Raw genomic sequence first — 15,245 nt, 5'->3', positions numbered from 1 at the left:
TTAAAATTTAAATATACAAAAAGCAAATTGATGATACGAGTATCGGGATTAATGAATATGCCACTTAGTTATACGTACTATTATCCTATTAATATTAACACATGTTTTCATATTTATAAGAAAAATACGTGAAGCCAAACAATATATATTAACAGGGGTTTGATATTCGTGACCTGCAACATATATCATAGATCAATTTACCAATAGAAAGTTTGAATAAACCTTAGGAATGATAATACACACTTTTTTATTTCTGTTAAAAAAGAACACAGCATATCGACAAAAAGCAGCGATTCCGACACAATGTGTCTCCCATTATCATTTTACCTCCACCCCCCAAAAATGCACAAACCCTGAATCACCAAATGAAACACAATATATGAAAATGCTAAAACAGTTAAATTAATGAACATAATCTGAATTCACCACTATTTTGTTTTAAATTGTGTACTGGATGACTGGATCGAACCTAAAACGTGACTTTTCTTGCATATATTTTTGCGAAATAATCAACCATGCTGTGATAATAAACTTGTAAAAGTAAGAAAAAATATTTCCCATTTTCGACTACATGTGGTGATACATATTATCTTTTTGTCTTTGCAGGTTTCAGGGAAAATCTTAGTCCTGATGTGCAAGAGTTTGTTGGCCTTAAAGAGCTCCCCCAAATCAAAGAAGAGGAGCCAGAGTTCCCTCAACAACAAATGAGAGAAGAGCAACTTCCAATCAAGAAGGAGAAAGATGATGTCACCTGGTCAACCTGTGAGGCGTTGACGAGGCAAGATGATCTAGAGGTGGCCAGCGAAGGGGCGGTGCCTGAAAACACCTTAACATGGCCCCAAATTAAAGGGGAGGAGCCAGAGTTCCAGCAACAGCAGCACAAGAGAGAAGAGCAATCTCCAATCAAAAAAGAGGAGCAAAATGTCACTGGTTCAACTGGTGAGCCTTTCAAGAGTGAAGATGATCTGGGCGTGGCCAACAGAGGGGCGGAGCCTCTTAATCGCAGCTCAAGAGAAGGATGGCAAGCAGAAAGTTCAATTGAAGATGGCGACGACTTGCCTTATGACGATGATGATGATGATAATGAAGATGTTAAGAAAATCCCAATGGCGAGAAATTCTGCAGATGCGCTCAGTGTGGGAATACCTTTGGGAAAAGGTCTAATTTGAAAAGAAATATGATGAGCCACATGGGTGAAAAACCATTTTCGTGCTCAGTTTGCAGACAAAGATTCGTCCCCAAAGTCAAATTAAAACGCCGCACTGGTGATAAATCATTTTCCTGTTCAGTTTGTGGTAAAACATTCACACACAAGGGAAGTTTAAAAGTACACACAAGAACCCACACTGGTGAAAAAACATTTTCTTGCTCAGCCTGTGGTCAAACCTTTTCTCAACAGCAACATTTAAAATCCCACACAGTTTGCGGTAAAGCCTTTTCTCAAAAGCACGATTTACAGAGACACACAGAACCCACACTGGAGAAAAAACATTTTCGTGCTCAATTTGTGGTGAAACATTTACAGAGAAGGGAAGTTTAAAAGGACACATAATAACCCACACAGGTGAAAAACCATTTTCCTGCTCAGTTTGTGGTCAGACATTCACACGGAATGGAAGCTTAATTAGTCACACAAGAACCCACAGTGGCGAAAAACCATTTTCGTGTGCAGTTTGTGGTCAAGCATTTACAGAGAAGGGAAGCTTAATGAGGCACGCAAGAACCCACACTGGTGAAAAACCATTTACCTGCCCAGTTTGTGGTCGAGCATTCGCTTACAAGGAAAGCTTAAAACAACATTTATTAATCCACACTGGAGAACAATGTTTTCCTGATCAGTCGGTGGCCACAGATTCGCTATTAAAGCCCAATTCAAGACTCACATGACAACCCACATTGGTGAAAAAACTTTTTCCTGCGCAGTTAATGACACAAATGTGGGAAGCAGTGGCCAAAAAAAATGTACTTGCTTTATCAATTTCTTCATGAAAGATAATTATATTCTTAATTTTCATTTTTTCTTCTTAATTTTCAATTTTCTGTAATATAGTTCCACACTATTAAAATAAAATGTCTTCAGTTAAAGACAGTCTTAAGAAATTTGAAACATTGCAGTTTTGCATCTTGAATTCTCTAACAAGTCAAATAAGATTATTGCGTGTTATGTAAACATAATACATGGATTATATTTATAATTTCTATATTGAATCTAGGATGTGTCTTTTTTTAGTCGAAATATGGTATGAAAGACAATGAATTTTCTGTAAAAAAAAGAAATTGTACAATGTCTTTATACTTTTGTCATTTTATAAGATGAATCATGTTTTTAAACCGATTTACTGCAATATATAACGTGTCATTTTTTTTGGTCGTTCCAATAAGGCTCTCTTTTGGGGAAAAATACTTTTTGGGTCTTTTTTTAAAGTCAATAAAACATTTTGTTTTAACTGTTGAAAGAATGGACAAGCAAAGTAACTAGGAATAAACACACAGACTTGGGTTAACGAGACATTGAAAACAGGTGGGTGACACGCACAGGTGAAGGCAATGGACAATCACAAGAACGAGAAAAAGCCAAGAATAAATCTTTACAAAACAACACAAACCTAAAAAAATATTTTACCAGGTTTATATCCAGGTAAGTAATTCCATAAAACATGAACACACCCTTCTTATTTTGCATAAATGAACATGCTTTGGTATGTAAATATATTCATAGTTATCAAGGTAGTATATTTATGATAAAACCAATGAGAAGCAATTTTGTGATATATTCAAAATAATATCCATTGCTGCCAGAATTTTGTCATATATGACTTGTGTCTGCCTTTATTGTATCATTGCTTTTGTAACCTGTTCACAGTAATGTGTGACCACATTTAATTGCTTTATAAACAATTGTTCCTGTTCAGGGAGATGTGTTATATCTTGAGAGCTCTGCCCTAACAGATGTTTCAATGAAACATCGCTGGTGTTTGTTTGATTAAGAAACAGTTGCTGAATCTGGCACTTGACAGGGGGTGCCACATCATAAAACTGAATTGATAGAACTAGATAAGGACATTGGATGTTCTCTGACTGTCTGTCTATAATTTCACAAAAACTTTCACAACCAAATCAAGAACATTAACAATATACAGTGGCACCTCGAGATACAAGCTTAATTCGTTCCGGGACTGAGCTTGTATGTCGATTTTCTCGTAACTCAAACGAACGTTTCCCATTGAAATGGACTAAAAACAATTTAATTCTTTCCAACACTCTGAAAAAAACACCAAAAACAGGATATCGGATTGGAAAAAATGTTTTATTTGTTCTAATTTGCCATTTAATAACAAAGTATCAAAATACTAGTGGTTTAATAGAATACTAAAATGTGTTTAATAGAACTAAAATTAGACAGATTTCGCGGAGGGTAGAGAGGGACAGGGGGGGGGACTTTTTGCACGGCAACACGCTCGTAAAATAACAAACAAAATTAAATGAACTTGGATTATGACGCAGACACACTCAAAAATAAATTTAATTTAACCTTACACTAAACTTAATTCTTATTTTGTTTTACATTTTTATACCTTTCTTCTCCACCCTGACTTTCACTATCGATGGGCTGTTTGCTTTTGTATTCCCTTCAAAATATTCCGAAAACGATGCACACTAATGTCCTCACAATAGGATAACGCATGACCACTTGTCAACGAGTAGTGTATATAACTCGTATTAGCGATCGCCTCGCCATTCGCAATGACTAACGGGAAGAAAAAAAACTGAAAAAATGCAACGCTCCGCCCAGTGCTCGCAGAGACATTACAAAGAGGGAGTTGCGGGGATAGAGACAGTGGCCATGATGTTCTTATGAGGAGCATCTCACGTCCGCTGTCTGCTCGTGTATCAAAATGTGTCTCGTATCTCAAGATAAATATTTGCCCGAAATTTTACCCGCATCTCGAATTTCTCATATGTCGGGCCACTCGTATGTCAAGGTACCACTGTATACAGGTGTATGTATATTGAAGGGGGCATGACATAGAATGTTCAGTTCAAGGAAGTAACGTGAAAGGAAGTGATGTTCAGAACTCAGCTTGCAGCATCATCAGCATCGTGTCATCAAAACAGCCGTGTCAGCAGGGTTGAGTCAGCATGGAAATAACGCTGATCCTCCTCTCCTACAGTAAGGCTGCCCCCCATGCACAGGAGAAAAAATTGCCACAAAATGGCCGGAAAAGAAACAGACAGAGCGATTGTGATTTCCCTCATTTATTGTACACCTCATAAATATATATTTCTTTCCTCCACAATGAAAATAGATGTTAAATGGAAAAAGACAAACCAGAAAAAAAAATGGAAATTAGTCCTAATTTTATCGCCAAAATCATATTCCAAATTTTACAACCTGGAAAAACAAACACAAAACTTCAAATTCCCATAACATGTAATGTAGCAAATCATTACAGTATATCAAACAGAATTTCTTCCTCCCAAAAATATGAAATGAATGTAGCTTACAAAGCTAATTGAAACGATCAAATGAAATTAAACAACATTTAACTTCTGTGTTAGAATAAAGATTCAAACCTTTTAAATCATTATTAGTAATATTTAATTAAAAAAGGAAAAACATCTCTCAACATTTCTGGTTACACTTGCAAGGAAAATGCCATGTGACGTCGTCTTAGCCCCCAGTGCATTCTAAATTCTAGTAACTGAATCATTGTATTTAATCGCGACATTCGAAAAACATGTTTATGTAATCAGTACAATAACACCTTCTGGTTTAGAAAAACAACAGTCTGAAAATGAAATGGTGTGACAACCCCAAAACAATGGTGCATAATATTTTCATTATAAGGTAAACAAAGCATTCTTAAGTAAACCAAGCAGGATTATAATGTCAACAAAGCAGTATTATAATGTCAACAAAGCCGTATTTTCAAATCTGCTGGCGGAGCCCCGACATAACAGTCTCATTTGGTCCTGCTGGGAAAAAGTGTCCGTAACGCCTTGGCCTCTTTGCCCTTGAGGAGAGGACTGTGCAGGAAAAAAAGTCCATCTTCCCATGACTTGATTTATAGCTTTACTACTTATTGAAAAATGCTTACAACACATATAGAATATTACATAATAATTCTAACATTATGCTTTTCTCTATTTGTTGTTTACGGCCAAATTCACAGAAGACTCATCTTAGCAACATGTGACTCTAAAACGACACTCGTCATTTAAATCTTTTGAATATATTCCAACAGACTGAGCAGAAAATGATTCCTGACCAATGTGGGTTATTATGGGTATTTTTAAGGAATTCTTGGGGCGGAATGTTGGACCACAAATTAGGAAAAAATGCTTTTCGTCCCGTGTGGGTTGTTAAGTTTTCTTTTCAGGTTCCCTTCTGTGAAAATGTTTGAACATTAACTGGGCGGGGAAAAGGAGTTCTCATCAGTGTGGGTTCTTGTGTGGCTTTTTAACTGGTGCGTTTGAGAGAAAGCTTGACCACAAATCGAGCAAAAAAAGGGTTTTTCACCAGTATAGGTTCTTGTGTGTTTTTTTAACCTTGACTTATTTGCGAATGCTTGACCACAAACTGAACAGATAAAGGGTTTTTCACCAGTGTGGGATCTCATGTGGAGTTTTAAGTTTTGCTTCTGTTTGAAAGCTTTACCGCAAATCAAGCACGGAAATGGGTTTTCACCTGTGTGGGTTCTCATGTGGCTTTCTAAGTGGCCCTTTCGAGACGAAGAGTGACCACAAACTGAGCATGAAAAAGGTTTTTCACCAGTGTGGGTTCTTGCGTGGGTTTTTAAATTCCCCCTTTGTGTAAATGCTTGCCCACAAACTGAGCAGGAAAACGGTTTATCACCACTGTGGATTCTTGAGTGTATTTTTAAACTTCCCTTCTCTGTAAAACTTTTCCCACAAACTGAGCATGAAAATATTTTTTCACCAGTGTGGGTTCTCATGTGGGCTTTTAAGCTTTCCATGTATGGGAATGTTTTACCACAAACTGAGCAGGTATATGGTTTTTCACCAGTGTGGGTTATCAGGTGTCTTTTTAAGATTCGCTTCTCTACGAATGTTTGACTACAAACTGAGCAGGAAAATGTTTTTTCACCTTTGTGGGTCACCATATGTCTTTTCAAAGTCAACATTTTCCCAAATGTTTTCCCACACTGGGCGCATTTGTAGAGTGTGTCGCTACTGGGTTTTTTCTTAACACCTTCATCATCCTCGTGGTCATAAAGCAAGTTGTCGCTATCTGATAAAGGAGCAATTAGATTCTCTAGTTGCCATCCTTCTGTTGAGTTGCTGCCATGTGCAGGCTCCGCCCCTTTGCTGGCCACGTCCAGATCATCTTTACTCTTGGAAGGCTCACCAGTTGACCCGATGACATCTTGCTCCTCCTTTTTAATTGGAGGCTCCTCTTCTCTCATATGCTGCTGTTGAGGAAACTGTGGCTCCTCCTCCTCTTTAATTTGGGGCCTTGTTGAGGTGTATGCTGGCTCCGCCCCTCTGCTGGCCACGCCCAGATCATCTTTGCTCTTTATGGGCTCACCAGTTGACCAGGTGAAATCATTTTCCTCCTTTTTGATGGGAAGTAGTTCTTCTCTCTTTTGGTGAATAGGGAACTCTGGCTCCTCCCTTTTGATATGGGGGAGCTCAAATTTCTCTTCAAAGTCACCAGACCCCTGCCCATCAGCACCAAGATCATTTCTGAAAGCTGCAAAACACAAAGATAAATGATATATTTTATCAACTGTCTATCTGACGAGAAGCCCTTTAGGTTAGACTAAGAATTTAAAGTCTTATAGAGCCATACCTCTACTTACAAACTTATCAGTGCCTCAAGATACAAAAGAAGATCCAAGTTACGAAAACGTCCATACATTTCCTGTATCTGTTATCTTATTTTGACATTTTCACGGATGCACTGCTTGCTTGACATGTTCACTCCACTCTACTGGGCTCTCATTGGCTTTCTCACAACAACCCTGCATGTTTCTTTGACTGCCGTTGTGTGATTGACCTTATGCCTAGAATCGTTTTCAATGGCTTGTTAAATAATTTTATGATCCTTTTTTCTCAATTTTGTGTCTTCACACTTTTTCTACAGAGTTGGGACACTTTGATTATTTTTTTAAGGGTTTAGTTGGTAGTTTTGTGAGGACCATGGAAAAAATTAGAGTATTTACATATAAAGTACTGCTCTACTTACGAAATGTTCAAATTACGAAAAATGTTCTGGAGCCAATTAATTTCGTAAGTAGAGAAGTGACTGTACTCTTGTCGTATTTTATTTTGAAATTCTAGAGTTAGGAGGTGTCAGATCAATGTATATTTTCACAAAAAGCTTATTTCGCCCTGAAATTGATTTTTTGGGGTGAAATTTACCAATGCCTAAGACTAAAAAAAAGAAGAGTAGAAATCACTCATTTCCTGATGAAAGATTACAGTTTATTCTTGGTATTGGTAAATTCTGTATTATTATAGTCATAGCATAAAGTACTATGTGGGACTTAAAAGATGATTAGAAATCTTTAAAAACTGCTGTCAAAGAATGAGTTGGTAAAAAAAAAATAGAGCTCCACTTGTGTGGTACTCCGGTTTCCTCCCATATTCCAAAAAACATGCATGGTTGGATGATTGGACACTAAATTGCCCCTAGGTATGATTAGTTGTCCGTCTCCTTGTGCCCTGCGATCAGCTGGCCACCGATTCGGGGTGTCCCCCGCCTCTGGAGTCAGCTGGGATGGGCTCCAGCTCCCCCCGCGACCCTAATGAGGATAAAGCGGTTCAGAAAATGAATGAATGAAAAAGATTAAACACAACTGGGGCTAAAATAGAAAGCGAACTAAAAGGAACAACTTTTTGTAAACAGTCGAGACTTGATGACGTCATGGCTTTGCTCGAATTGTGCATTTTGCGTACTTTTTGCTAAATTTGAGTCTGTTAATTCCGCACAAGGCCGAAATGTTTGTGAAGCTATTTGGCTATGTCGAAGAGAAAGAGAAAAAAACTTCATATTTAGTTATTGGGGAGTCGATTCATCGTAGGGATTGGTGAAAAAAGGTGATTCTTCTCAAATTCTCATTTAAAAAAAAGGAAAAGTCAACTCACCTGACATTTTCGGGCTTGGTGTTTGCATGCTAACCCTTCGCTAGCAGCTAAACTCGGCTAGGCTGAGATAAGGACGCCAAAAACTTCAACGTGTACCCAAACAACTCGAGTTTAAAACAATTATTTGCGTGTGCTCGGATGGATTTTGTCCAAATTTGATTGGATTAGTTTTACGGTTAAGGAGTGATAACAAAAAAACAAATCGCTTTCCAAAAGGATAGTGCGCCGTTCGAGAGCAAACGGACGAGACGGCGAGTGGTGATGACGTCATATACACGCGGCGAAGATTTTGCCTCAGACGGAAAAAAAAGAACGAAAAATGAATAAACATACAATATCTATTATGGAAAATAATGTGAACTTTTAACATTTTCTCCAATGGAAAATTATAACCAAATGATATTTTTTAGTTATTTCCTTTTAAAAACCCGTAGAATCAATATAACCAACATAAAAGCTAGAGAGAAATCTATATATTAAGAGATTAAAATAAAAACTATTACGAGGTTAAAATCGAAATATGAAATCATAGATGATACTATAACAACATTCAGATCCTAATACTAAGAGATTAAAGTCATTTTTATTATTTTGTAATGTAAACCGGATGCTCTTTGGCATTATTAAATTCCTGTTAATTAAACTTTGATGAAATCGACTTTATAATGTTAATATAGGCGATATAATTTTAAATGATACAATTTTCAGTTAATGGTTCGGCTTGAGATTTTTTCAATGCAAAATATATTGTTCCATTTTATTTACATCACATTATTGATTATTTACTTTGTAATTTCCGATTTTAGGTTCTACTATTTCAAAAAACAGCAAAAAGGATCAATTGAAAAAGGCAGTGTTACACCCTGCATTTGATCTTGATACACAGGGGGAAATAATCAGAACAGTGAGATGTTGTTATTTCTTCAATCCAACTTTTACTGTAATGATTCAACACATCTCCCGTGCCTCAAGCTATTTGTTAAGACATCAATAATCGAATACCGACCTTCTTTAACATGCCCCACACTTGCCATGTGGATCCAAGGATCAACAATCGAACACCCATACACCCATTCAATCCAAACTTGTTATACCTTCTTTACATGCAATCGTTAATAAATCAAACACTCTAGCATGTCACACTAATAAATCCAACACTCTAACATGTCACAGCAGCATATTCTGATTTTAGAATTATGAAGTGAATACAATCTTTTTTTCCACTCAAGATTCTTATACAGTGGGGTAAATAAGTATTTAGTCAACCACCAATTGTGGAAGTTCTCCTACTTAAAAAGATTAAAGAGACCTGTAATTGTCAACATGGGTAAACCTCAACCATGAGAGACAGAATGTGGGGAAAAAACCCAGAAAATCACAGTTTAATTTTTAAAGAATTTATTTGCAAATCATGGTGGAAAATAAGTATTTGGTCAATACCAAAAATGTATCTCAATACTTTGTTATGTACCCTTCTTTGGCAAAACGTTTTCTGTAACTCTACACAAGCTTTTCACACACTGTTGCTGGTATTTTGGCCCATTCCTCCAATCAGATCTCCCCTAGATCAGTGAGGTTTTGGGGCTGTCTTTGTACAACACAGACTTTCAACTACCTCTACAGATTTTCTATTGGCTTGAGATCTGGAGACTGGCTAGGCCACTCCAGGACCTTGAAATGCTTCTTACGAAGCCTCTACTTTGTTGCCATGGCTGTGTGTTTGGGATCATTTTCATCCTCAAAGATCGGATGCAATTCAGTATTCTTTCTCCTCCAAACACGAGAACCTGTGTTTCTACCACAATGTTCTATTTTGGTTTCATCTAACCATAACCGTTCTTGTTATCATTTTGACGCCACGGGGTGAGATCTTGCATTTAGCCCCAGATCGAGGGAGATTATCAGTGGTCTTGTATGTCTTCCATTTTCAAATAATTACTCCTACTGTTGATTTCTTTACACCAAGCGTTTCACCTATCCCAGATTCAGTCTTCCCAGCCTGGTGCAGGTCTACAATTTTGTCTCTGGTGTCCTTCGACAGCTCTTTAGTCTTGGTCAGAGTGAACTTTGGAGTGTGAGAGACTGAGGTTGTGGACAGGTGTCTTTTATACCGATAATGAGTTAAAACAGATGCTATTAATTACAGGCCTCTGTAATCTTTTCAAGTAGGAGAACTTGCACAATTGGTGGTTGACTAAATATTTATTTGCCCCACTGTATATTTGAATAGTGTGGATGTAGATTACACAAGAATTAGACAAAGCGGGTGTGAATAAGATTTTCAGAATACAAAATACAATTTTCTTTTATCCAGAAATTGATGAAGCAAGTAGAACCGTCATTGGCCACTGCTTCTCACATTTGTGTCATTAACTGCGTAGGAAAAAGTTTTTCACCAATGTGGGTTCTAATGTGTGGCTTTTTAATTGGGCTGTTGTAGCGAATCAGTGGACACAGACTGAGCAGGAAAACATTGTTCTTCAGTGTGGGTTAATAAGTCTTCTTTTAAGAGTCCCATGTGAGCCAATGAGAATGCTTGACCACAAAATGGTTCTTCACCTGTGTGGGTGCTTGTGTGGCCTTTTAACTGGTCCTTTCGAAAGAATGAGTGACCACAAATTGAGCACAGAAATGTTTTTTCACCAGTGTGGGTTCTTGTGTGGGTTTTTAAACTTTGTTGTTGAGAAAAGGCTTGACCACAAACTGAGCAGAAAAATGGTTTTTCACCAGTGTGGGTTCTTGTGTGGGTTTTTAAGTTTCCCTTCCGTGTGAATGTTTGACCACAAACTAAGCACGAAAATGGTTTTTCACCAGTGTGGGTTCTTGTGTGACTAATTAAGCTTTCCTTCCGTGTGAATTGTCTCATCACAAACTGGGCACAAAAATGTTTTTTTGCCAGTGTGGGTTCTTGCGTGATTATATAAGCTTGCCTTGTGAGCGAATGCTTTACCGCAAATTGAGCACAAAAACTGTTTTTCGCCAGTGTGGGTTCTTGTGTGTTTTTTTTAAGTTTACCTTGTCTGTGAATCCTTGACCACAAACTGAGCAGGAAAGTGTTTTTTCACCAGTGTGTGTTCTTGCATGACTATTTAAGCTTACCTTCTGTGTGAATCTTCGACCACAAACTGAACACGAAAATGGTTTTTCACCTGTGTGGATTCTTTCGTGCCTAATTAAGTTACTCTTGTGTGTGAATGCTTGACCACAAACTGAACAGCAAAGTGGTTTTTCACCACTCCTCCTTTCTGATAAAGGAGCATTTTCAGGCTCCACCCCTATGCTGGCCACGCCCAGATCATCCAACTTCACGGACTCTCCAGGTGACCAGGTGACATAATCTTCCTCATTTTTGATTGGAAGTTGCTCATCTATCATTGTTTGTTGAGAGAACTCTGGCTCCTCCTCTTTAATTTGGGGCCATGTTGAGGCGTTTGCAGGCTCCACCCCTCCGCTGGCCCCGCCCAGATCATCTTGCCTTGTCAAGGCCTCACCAGGTGACCAGGTGACATCATCTTCTTCCTTTTGGATTGGAAGTTGCTCTTCTCTCATTTGTTGCTGAGGGAACTCTGGCTCCTCCTCTTTGATTTGGGGGAGCTCTTTACGGCCAACAAACTCTTGCCCATCAGGACTAAGATTTTCCCTGAAACCTGCAAAGACACAAAGATAATATGTATCTCTAGATGTAGTCGAAAATGGGAAATATTTTTTTCTTACTTTTACAAGTGTATTATCACAGCATGGTTGATTATTTCGCAATAATATATGCCAGAAAAGTCACGTTTTAGGTTTGATCCAGTCATCCAGTAGAGAACACACGCAAAAAATCGTTTTAATCTCGAATCGTTTGGATTAACGTTGATATTTTTGGCGTGCTTAGTTTAGCCTAGCCGAGTTTAACTGCTAGCAAAGAGAGGAAATAAGAACCTTGAAATTAACGCTTCGTCTAGCAAGCAAATATCAAGCCCGAAAATGTCAGGTGAGTTGACTTTTCCTGTTTTTTTGTTACAATTTGTGAATTTGTGATTTTTTTCATCAGTTCCTACCATGTTGCAAATGTACGCAAAATAAACAATTCGAGCAGGCGACCTCAAAAAATACACTCACACTAAGAACATGACGTCACCAAGTCGCGACTGTTTGCAAAAGGTGCTTTTCTTGTTTATTCGTTTTCTATTTTAGCCACATTTTGTGTTTATTCTCTCTCCCTCCAGTAAACGTTTCTTAAAAGATGATTCCTTCAAATATATAAAGTATTAATTATAGAGCTATAGTTTTCTTTACCAATGTATTATTTGACAGCAATTTTTAAAGATTGCTAATCATCTTTTAAATTCCACATAGTACTTTATGCTATGACTGTAATAATATAGAACCTACCAAAAGCAATAAACTAATCTTTTCTACTTTTTTCTGTTCTTTAGTCATAGGCGTTGGTATATTTCACAAAAAAAAAACAATTTCAGGGTAAAAATAAATCAGAAATAAGCTTTTTGTGAAAACAATAAATGGGAAAGTATTTAGATCTGCAACACCTCCTCACTCTCGAATTTCAAAATAAAATATGACAAGAGTATTCACATTTCTGGGGAAGTGAAGCCCCGATTGTTTGTATTTTTTAAATGACACATTTTGTAACTTGAACTTTTGAAATTCCACAATTTATAATATGGATTTTTGAAATTTCACGTTTTTTAATGTGAATTTTGGCATTCTGGGATGAAAATTTTACGTAAAGATGTTTGCTAACTTGGATTGTTTATGAGTTGGCTCTTTCGCTAAGTGGGTTATGACATTATTTTAATATCAATAAATGCCAAATTGGATGAGTTTCGAAAACACGGGTTTGTAAAGTAAGAAATTTGATTTGTGTTTTGCTGGTTTTGCAGATATTGGCCAAACTCGGCATCCGGAGCCTCCACCCATCAAAGACGAGAAAGAATGGTTGCTGTTCATCAAGGAGGAGGAGATCGAAGAGTCTGCACGCATGAAAGGTCGCCTCAAGCATTTTTTTCAAATCAAATACAGTCATACCTCTACCTATGAAAAAATGCCTCTAGTTACGAAATTTTCAGGTTACAACATTTTTTATCTGCAAATGAGTGACTCGAGATACGAAAAAGATCCAAGTTACAAAATCGCTCAAAAAGTAAATGCATATCCTTATCCGTTATCTTATTTTGAAAATATTGTCACAGATGCATTGATTCTCACTTTAAAACCTTGCTACCCTCTACTTCAATTCAATTCAATTTACTGGGCTCTTATTGGCTGTCTCACAACAACTACTATTCATGTTTCAAGATTATTTCTTCCGTACCTGTCTACCTCGGCTAAATACTCCCCTTATTAATGATTAGATGACTACCGTTTTCATGGAAACGACATGCCATATTGGGATAGACGGTCCATAAAATATGTTTTTATTGTTTTGCAGGTTTCAAGAAATATCTTGTCACTGATTCCCAGGAGTCCGAGTCCCCTGGTGTCAAAGAGAAAATAATTGAGCTCTACCAATTAAAAGAGGAGGAGCCAGAGCCCCCTCAACAGCAAAAGAGAAAAGAGAAACTTCCAATCACAAAGGAGGACGAAGAGCTACCTTACGTTGAAGAAGATGGTCTGAGGTGAATGGAGCGGTGGAGCTTCCAAGCAGCTCAACAGAGGGATTGCAAGCAGACGACGTCATCGCTCCTCCACCAGTTAGCGATGACGTTGCGCCGCAGTTGCCAGACACCGATGACAAACTTTGCAAATGCTTTCAGTGTGGGAAAATACTGAGTAATAAGTCCAATTTGAAAAAACACATTAGAACCCACAGTGGCGAAAAACCTTTTTGCTGCTCAGTTTGTGGCCAAAGATTTACTCAATAGCAACACTTGGAAGGCCACACAAGAACCCACATGGGAGAGAAACCCTTTTGCTGCTCCGTGTGTGGGCAAACGTTCACGCAAAACCAGCACTTAAAATGCCACGCAAGAACCCACACTGTCGAGAAACCCTTTTCCTGCTCAATTTGTAGTCAAAGATTCACCCTGAAGGGCAACTTGAAAATACACACAAGAACCCACACCGGCGAGAAACCTTTTTCCTGCTCCCTTTGCGGTCAAGGGTTCACACGAAGTCAACTCCTAAAATCACACGCAAGAACCCACACCGGAGAAAAAACTTTTTGCTGCTTAATTTGTGGTCAAAGATTCAGTCACAAGAACTCTTTAAAAATACACACAACCACCCACACTGGAGAAAAACGTTTCTCCTGCTCAGTTTGTGGGCAAGGCTTTACTCGAGGTCAACTGTTAAAATCACACATAAGAACCCACACTGGGGAGAAACCTTTTGCCTGTCCAGTTTGTGGCCAAAGATTCTGTCACAAAAACAGTTTAAAAAGACACACACGAACCCACACTTGAGAACAGCCTTTCCCGCCCACTGTTTGTGGTCAAAAATTCACAAAAAAGGACAAAATTTATGGGGCAATCCTTTTGTGCACTTCATTTTTCTCAAGTTTTAATATATCTTTGGGTTCTGACAATATCATTTGTGTTTCCTCATTGCAATTGAAGTTATCTTTTGTGATTATTTCATTTCCGAGGTGACCCCGAACGCACCTCTTGATGTTAATAAAGGGAGTTTGTAGATCTCATTTCACGGAAAATAAAGGTTGGAATATTAACAGAAATTACTCGGAAGTCCTTCTATTGAATTTGTTGAAATTATCTGAAATGGAAGCATGAAAGAAAGTATTTAAAATCTGATACATATTTGAAGTAAAATGTATTTTATTGATATGTTTTCCTTGTTCCTGGTTTCACGTTCGAGGGAACCAAATACACATACACAATGCTGCCAAGGGAGTTCAGTGACCGCCCCACAATATTCTCACAAGAGATCGCGGCATGTATAAGTCAGCATGAACATAAAGACACCACACAGATCCTAGTATATGTAGACGACATACTGATAGCCAGTCCCACAGAAGAGGAAAACAAAGACGAAGCGATCAGATTATTAAAACATCTGGAGCAAACTGGGAACAAGGTGTCGCTGAAGAAACTGCAGTACTGTCAGGAGTCAGTCACCTTCCTGGGACATTGAGTCTCACAGAAAGGAAGGGAACTAACGGATGGAAGACGAGA

The 15,245-nt window shown here is 38.0% G+C and overlaps 3 protein-coding genes across 4 annotated transcripts in view; 2 read left to right on the top strand and 1 right to left on the bottom strand.

Moving 5' to 3' along the window:
• Positions 1-1,949, top strand: part of LOC144065946 (uncharacterized) — a 175,507-nt gene extending 173,558 nt beyond the window's left edge. The window contains exon 2 of the mRNA XM_077589194.1: positions 607-1,949. Coding sequence (XP_077445320.1) covers positions 607-1,169 — 563 coding nt within the window. The 3' untranslated portion in view covers positions 1,170-1,949. The remainder of the gene's footprint in view (positions 1-606) is intronic.
• Positions 1,950-4,241: 2,292 nt separating this feature from the next.
• LOC144065921 (uncharacterized) lies at positions 4,242-8,353 on the bottom strand. Of its 2 annotated transcripts, XR_013297354.1 has the most exons (3): positions 8,113-8,353; positions 5,133-6,715; positions 4,242-4,548 (listed from the first exon to the last, which is right to left on the bottom strand). XR_013297354.1 is itself a non-coding variant. In XM_077589165.1 (2 exons), the coding sequence occupies exons 1-2, from the start codon at positions 8,138-8,140 to the stop codon at positions 5,409-5,411; spliced, it is 1,335 nt and encodes a 444-aa protein (XP_077445291.1). In that variant the 5' UTR covers positions 8,141-8,353; the 3' UTR covers positions 4,242-5,408. The 2 variants fall into 2 exon arrangements, 1 of the variants encoding a protein (XP_077445291.1); XM_077589165.1 differs by having other exon boundaries at positions 4,242-6,715.
• Positions 8,354-11,750: 3,397 nt separating this feature from the next.
• On the top strand, positions 11,751-14,750 carry LOC144065951 (uncharacterized). The gene is made up of 3 exons (XM_077589204.1): positions 11,751-12,088; positions 12,999-13,103; positions 13,547-14,750. The coding sequence occupies exons 1-3, from the start codon at positions 12,082-12,084 to the stop codon at positions 13,735-13,737; spliced, it is 303 nt and encodes a 100-aa protein (XP_077445330.1). The 5' UTR covers positions 11,751-12,081; the 3' UTR covers positions 13,738-14,750.
• The last annotated feature ends 495 nt before the right edge of the window (positions 14,751-15,245 follow it).

This window comes from Stigmatopora argus, chromosome 20 (genome assembly GCF_051989625.1).
Source record: "Stigmatopora argus isolate UIUO_Sarg chromosome 20, RoL_Sarg_1.0, whole genome shotgun sequence".
NCBI lineage: Eukaryota > Metazoa > Chordata > Actinopteri > Syngnathiformes > Syngnathidae > Stigmatopora > Stigmatopora argus.
The sequence above is the reverse complement of the archived record's forward strand: the minus strand, read 5'-3'. Positions and strand labels throughout refer to the sequence as shown.

Excerpts from the sequence above, each read along its gene's own strand:
- LOC144065951 (XM_077589204.1), top strand. Across the intron at positions 13,104-13,546 it reads AGAGTCTGCACGCATGAAAG|GTTTCAAGAAATATCTTGTC; the intron begins GTCGCCTCAAGC and ends ATTGTTTTGCAG.
- LOC144065921 (XM_077589165.1), bottom strand. The coding sequence starts at position 8,140 with ATGCAAACACCAAGCCCGAAAATGTCAG. Across the intron at positions 6,716-8,112 it reads ACCAAGCCCGAAAATGTCAG|CTTTCAGAAATGATCTTGGT; the intron begins GTGAGTTGACTT and ends TGTGTTTTGCAG.